General features: G+C 40.5%; 1 protein-coding gene across 1 annotated transcript; it reads left to right on the top strand.

The window, feature by feature from the left end:
• The first annotated feature begins 5,744 nt into the window (after positions 1-5,744).
• On the top strand, positions 5,745-7,056 carry LOC149397956 (uncharacterized). The gene is made up of 2 exons (XM_089614406.1): positions 5,745-6,371; positions 6,580-7,056. Exons 1-2 carry the CDS (start codon positions 5,745-5,747, stop codon positions 7,054-7,056), a joined length of 1,104 nt encoding a protein of 367 aa, XP_089470532.1.
• Positions 7,057-7,271: the final 215 nt, after the last annotated feature.

The following is a 7,271-nucleotide window of genomic DNA, read 5'->3' as shown; positions in this document are numbered from 1 at the left end:
TGGTCACGTCTTTAAAGATAAGTACAGTATTAGCTCTATGGCTGAGTATTCGGCACATAACGTAAGAGAGGAAGTCAAGACAAGATGGGGTGTTGACATCTCGTACTTGAAAGCTTGGAGAACCAGGGAGAAAGAAATTTCATACGTAAGGGGTACGCCAGAAGAATCTTATCAGAAGTTAGCATCTTGGCTATACATGTTGGAGCAGAAGAACCCTGGGACTCTGACTGCGTTTGTGAAAGATGGCGATAGATTCAAGTACGCGTTCTTTTCTATTGGGGTGTGTCGTAGAGGATTCAAGTCTTGTCGACCGGTGATATCATTAGAGGTTCATTTTTGAAGACAAAATACGGTGGACAGTTGCTATGCGCAATTGCGATGGATGCTAATTCACAATTATATCCACTTGCATTCGGGGTAGTAGATAGCGAGTGTCATGCTTCGTGGATTTGGTTTTTGAGAAAGTTGAGAGAAGCTATCGGTGAAGACGTTGAAGAGTTGGTGTTCATATCCGATCGACATGTTAGCATCATACATGGCGTCGAAGTGGTGTTTCCCGGTATCCCTCATGGAGCATGCTTCCATCATCTCAAACTAAACGTCCAGCACAAATTCAAGACCGATCATTGTGGAATTGAACTGTATGATGCCGCTTATGCCTTCAATAAGCGGGCTTTCGAAGCTCATTTTCAGCAATTGAGGGGAAAAGATGTCGAGATGGCTAAGTATCTCGAGGAAGTCGGTTTTGATCGGTGCGGGATGATCGGGACGTTCGAACTTAAATGAATAATAATAAACTACTTATTCATTAATAAATGATAAACTAATCACTTATTAATAAATAATCTACTAACTAATCAATAAATTATATAATTATAAAATTTATTAGTAAATAATCTACTAACTAATTAATAAATTATAAACTAATCACTAATTAATAAATCAACTACTAACTACTTAATAAATTATAAACTAATCACGTATTAATAAATAATCTACTAACTACTTAATAAATTATAAACTAATCAGTTATTAATAAATAATCTAGCCTAACTAATTAATAAATTATATAATTATAAAATTTATTAGTAAATAATCTACTAACTAATTAATAAATTATAAACTAATCACTTATTAATAAATAATCTAGCCTAACTAATTAATAAATTATAAACTAATCACTAATTAATAAATAAACTAGAACTTACGTCGGCTTCGTCATCGTCTTCATCACTCCACAACTTCTCCTCTTCGTCTTGTCTGAGCATGCCGGCTTCTTTCGCCGTTGACTCTACTAAGTCAATCTCTTCCTCGATATTACGTGGCTCAACCACGTCTTCGCCTTTAGTCGGATAGAGTGATTGACTGAGTTGCGTCTCTAGTAGCTCGAAGAACTCGCGCTCTCCGGTCCGTGGTCTCAACATCTGAAAAACACCGAGCTACAAGACAACAAAATTTATTAAAATTTATAAGTTAGATAATTGTAGTTATAAAATATTTTTAAAAATTATAAATTACCATTTTTTTAGCAAAATCTTCTCCACGTCCTTGCGCGTGATCACTCGAGTGCTTGACCAAGAATTCATCCTCGGTACTCGAACACCGGCATTATTCCCGAACTGCTGACCAATCTCCGGGATCGCCTCGAACGCCCAATATTGCACCGCGTGCAAATTCCCTGATAAGGAATACTTCGCCTCCTTCTGTAGGACATTCTCTTTGAGAGATTTCTCCTTTACTCGTTTGTAGTACCGCAACAAGTTTACCGAGAGGGAAGACATCGTCTCAGCCCACGAGATGTTCCCCCATGGCAGATAATAGAAGAACGGCAAATCCTCAACCATGTATAGGTACTTGTCGTTGATTGCCTTGTTGTGTTCTAGTCCGAGGAGATATCCCAAGACAAACACACATAATCCAAGCTTGTACGCGTCGTTTGGATCTTGAAATGTCTTGAACGCGCTAATCAAGACGTCGAACCTGGCGTTTGACACGCCGTTCAAGTAATCTTTAATGAGCCTATCGCTCCTCCGCTCATTCTGCTCCTCCTTCAATGGACCATCTTCCATGCTCATTTCGGTTATCAATGCGTATTCGAGTCTCCCGAATCTCACGCGTTTATTTCCTATTCCAAAATGAATCTCTCCCCTTTTTTTTGGGTGGAACTTACGTAGAAGAAGAGAGTGTAGAAGTACCGTAGAAAAGTTTAGTGTGCTCCCTTCGAAGAACTGAGCGAACGGACTCTCCGCGACCCTTTGAAGTAGACCGAGATCGGTGAATTTTTCTTTCACCGTCTTCAAATGCCCCGAACCACCGTATGTGATTCGACCGACAAAGTCGTGGTCGCATAAATACGTCAATTTATCCTACATATTTAAGGGGAATTGACACACATAATACCAATTGAATGTCCCTTACCAAATATAGCCCAAAATGAAAAAATCGACACAAGTAGTACTTTTGGTAGGTGAGAGAAATTAATTTTTCCCCATCTACCCTCACCCCTACCCTCCCTCATTTAGTTACGTTTTTTTTCTGCTGAGAACATAACCCAGGAGAAGAAGAAAAGAAAACAAAAAAGGAAAGAAAAAAATCGCGCGTCTTCAAGGTCACCGGCTGAGAAGAGCTCGCCGGAGAAGAAGGAGAGAGAGACGACGACGGAGAAGGTAATCTCGATTTTGAATTTCTCTTCCTCTATGGTTCGGATTTCAGGAAAAATGAAATTAGGGTTTTGAATTGGGATTTTCTGATTTCGTGGGTATGAGTTTGAGAGTTTGATTTCGATGATGACATAAATGAGTTTTTGATTTATGTTCGTGTTTGATGCCTTGTTTATTGGTTGGGCTCGGATTCTATTTGGTTCTGAAATTGTTTCTTCTGGCCGAGTGTAATTTCGGCATTTTGACGTTGTTGATGTTCTGGTTGTTTATCATGGTTAAGGAAATTCCTTTGGAAGATGTCTGAGAATCACGTGATAGGTTTGAGTCTGGAAATTGATTTGGACGAGTTTGGGTTTGATTTTTGGGTCTTGGCCGTGTGATGATAGATTTAATTGTGATGTTGAATTGTTGATGATTCGAGACTGTTGGTGCTGTGTATTGGCTGAAATTTTTAAGCGTTTATTGTGCTTTGGACTGAAATGATGTGAAGCTGTTTTTTGTGTGTGTGTGCGTGTGTGTGTGTTTTTTTTAATTCACTGTCATAACATCTTGCATTGTATCATAAAATATAATATAACTAAGATAGTGATGTTTGCAGAGTGGGAGGTTTGGGAAGCTGAACAAAAGAGTGACTTTCCCAGAGAGTTTGGATCTTAGTGCTTATACGAACGAGGGAGGAGAGAGTGGGGACGATGATGATGTGTACAAGCTCTATGCAGTTGTTGTCCACGTGGACATGCTTAATGCATCGTTCTTCGGCCACTATATCTGCTATGTAAAGGACTTCTCCGGAAACTGGTATAGACTTGACGATTGCAAGGTAACCACCACAAACTGTCATCTCATCCCTCTGCCAGATCTTATGATTGGCCTTTGACAAAATCTTTTTTTATGAATATATACTCTTGTGTGTGTGTTTTAGGTCGCCAAAGTTGAATTGGAAGAGGTGCTTTCTCAGGGAGCATATATGCTTTTCTACAGCCGGTATGTTCATATTAGTCAATTTCTTCTACCTTTTTAAGGTTATGATAGAGAATCAAATGATAAAATTAATGAAAAAATGACATAATTTAACCATTTTGAAGACGTCCCTTTCCACCTCAAAGATCTGTGGGACAATATTTTGAGGAGCATTGGGTTTTGTCCGCGTGCGATCTAGTTTGTATTTTGCTTCGTTCTAGATGAAGCTTCCCCTCTTTTTATAAACTTTTTCGATTTCTTTTGAGAAAAAGGTATTCAGCAATGTAGTTAAATTTTGACACTCTATATCAGGGTATCTACTCTATAAATTTTGTCACGAAGTGAATCCAGTTTGTGACACTTCCAGGTTTTTCCAGGGTGTCACGAACTGGATTCACTTCGTGACACTAGTGTCACGAACTGGATTCACTTCGTGACACTAGTGTCACGAACTGGATGTTTTTCCATGTTAATAACTGTCTTTTAATACTCATTTCTAATACTGAGTGAACGTATACAGGTATGGCGGAAATATGTTTATATGCTAAGTATAGCGGGAAGTGGGTAAAACCGGGCGTATATCAAGAGGGTGGTACTCTTACGCTTTTACTTCCTACCAAATTGAATTACCAAAGTTTGATGCAAACATTGTATGCTCGGTTGAACGTGACCCCTGCAACGCATTCAATCAACGTCAAACATGAAGCTGACGGGCTCGTACCGCCAACCATAGACGACGACGAAAGTTTGCGATGTTATTTGTACTTGAGGAAGAACGAACCGAACCGGACGAAGTTGAATCTTGTACTTGAGATTAGTCCGGAGGCATTTCAGGATAAAAAAGCGGATGACGCGTCTTCTCCACGGGTAGGATCCACTCCAACAGCAAACACAAGCGAGAGTGGATTTGGTTGCAATCGAAGCAGGATCATTCCAAACATACCGAGTCCTATATCCGAGGCACGTGAATGGGACGTACCAAGTCCGGAGGCTTTCGACAATGATACTGTTGGGTTGGATGACATGAATACTGTTAGCCAGGCAACACCCCAACCCAGAAGGTCTCCACCACCAGTTATTTTGTCGATAGAGGCTCCACCACAGACTCAACACCAGGAAGAGCCTCCTTTTCCACCACAGCCGCCAACTCGATCACAAAGAAAAGAGAATCTATCGAGCCAAGAGAATGGGGGGTGTTCGGTTACGGCTCCCGAATCAAATACATGTGTCGAGAGTAACGATATTGAGGTGTTGGACATTTTATCTCCGGTAAGTGTAAAAAAAAAGGATTATATGCAAACAAAGCGGCGTTGTTGAAGCATTTGCGGATGGATGCAATCAATAATCATTATCGGTTCAAAACGAAGAACTCATCTCCGCTCAAACTTCATGTCATTTGTGCGGGTAAAAATTGTGATTGGGCGGTCCGGGCAGTGAAGCTAAAGAACACGGATTGTTTTGAAATTAGAAGGTAAAATTTCACGACCTAAAAACTGATTTTATTTGAAATTTCATTTCTCTTCATAGATGAATCAGTCCGTGACAGATCTATCACGACGTGAATCCACTCCTGACACGAGTGGATGTACTTCGTGACAGATATGTCAGGAAATGTATGCCCTTTTAATTTTAAATTGTTTTTGATCGTGTGTATGTGTTTATGGTTCAAGATATGATCCAAAACACACTTGTTCTGTGGAGGAAAGACAAAAAGGGCAACCGCAAGCTACTGCAGAGTTGGTTGGAGAGAGGGTGAAACACAAATTTATTGATCCAACTGTACATAGTTGTACCCCAAAGGAGATTCAGAGTTACATGCGAACAGAGGTTGGAGTCAATATTTCATACAGAAAAGCATGGAGGGCAAAAGAATGTGCAATACAATCCTTGTATGGGACTGATGATGAGTCATATGCCTCTCTTGCAAAATACAAGTACATGTTAGAGCAAAAGAATCCAGGTTCTCTCATCGACCTAAAAACTGACCGTCATAAATATTTCATGTACTTTTTCGTTTCTTTGGCTCCGTTCAGAGAGGGATGAAAGTATTGTTGGCCTGTTGTAATTGTTGATGCAACCTTCTTGACAAACTATCACAAGGGCAGCATGTTTACGGCTTCCGCGATGGACGCAAATGAGCAAATATTCCCGATTGCCTATGGTATTGGTGAGTCCGAAACTTCCAAGTCCTGGTTTTATTTCTTCAACAAACTTAAGGAAGCATTGGGGGAGAGGGATAACATGGTCATCATATCCGACCGAAACACCGGAATCATTAACGCCGCGAAGAAAGTTTTTCCAAGAGCAGAACATGGTTTTTGCGCATACCACGTGAAGAATAACGTCAAGGTAAAATTCAAAAAACTTGGCAAGGAATTCAATTGGAAGTTCTACGGTGCAGCAAAAGCGTTTACTATATTTGAATATCAAAAGGTTATGCGCATGTTGGACAAGGAAAACCCGTTGATACGTCCGTACCTTGTCAACGAAGTAGGAAATGAGAAGTGGGCACGTTTTTTTTTCAAGACATCAAGGTATACGATCGTAACTTCAAACAACGCAGAGTCTTTGAATGCGTTAACTGTTAAAGCAAGATCATTTCCAATAGTGAAATGCCTTGATTGGTTGAGGGAGAGAATGCAAGTTTGGTTCTACCAACGACGAGAAAAGGCGGCATCAACTCAAAGTGTGTTGTCAATGGAATATCATACCGAAATGTTAAAAAAACTTGCTGTCTCGGCCCAAATGCAGGTTATAGTGTGTTTTTAATTTTTAAATTCTGTCACGAAATGACCCGAGTCCGTGACACTTGTGTCACGGAGTGACTTCAGTCCGTGACACATGTGTCACGGGGTGAATCCACTTCGTGACACAAGTGTCACGGACTCGGGTCATTTCGTGACACATGTGTCACGGACTGAGTGGTTATGTTTAAATTTTTTTTTTGCTTATGTTTTAGGTCCGACCTTCTGCAGTATACGAATTCGAGGTTTTAGACACAGAAGGAACACCATGGGCAGTGAACTTGATTGATAAGACGTGCTCGTGTCGAGAATTTCAAACTGATCTATTTGTATGTGTCCATGCCATTGCGGCTTGTCGCTTACGCAACCTACCAGTTGAGAGCTATTGTGCAGAGTACTACACGACCGAGTATTGGAAATTGGCGTATGCAGGGGTTATTCATCCTCAAGGAAGTGAATCGTCATGGACTTTTCCTGACGAAATCGAGCAGATCAAAGTAAATCCGCCTAACTTCTTAGGTCGTCCGGCGGGTAGACCTAAGAAGAGAAGGATTCCCTCTCTTGGAGAATCTGATGCCCCGCTTCGTAAATGTTCCCGTTGTGGAGGTGTAGGTCACAATAGAGCTACGTGTCGCAACCCAATTCCACCGGAAATGAGGGCTCCGGGGATGGGACATTGGTTTGGTTTGTAATTCGACACGTTTTATCATTGAATATCTAGAACTTCCTTGGTGTTTTGCTATGTATTACATGTTGAATGTTTTGAACTTTATTGGTATTGAGTGTATTGTTAAGAATGGTTTATGAAACAATGTTATTGTTAAGACGTGAACACAGTCCGTGACACATGTGTCACGAAGTGATCTCATTCCGTGACACATCTGTCACGAAATGAGGTCAATTTGTG

The sequence above is a fragment of the Urtica dioica genome, chromosome 5, assembly GCF_054948205.1.
Source record: "Urtica dioica subsp. dioica isolate 48M chromosome 5, U.dioica_male_clone48M_v1_H2, whole genome shotgun sequence".
NCBI lineage: Eukaryota > Viridiplantae > Streptophyta > Magnoliopsida > Rosales > Urticaceae > Urtica > Urtica dioica.
The sequence above is the reverse complement of the archived record's forward strand: the minus strand, read 5'-3'. Positions and strand labels throughout refer to the sequence as shown.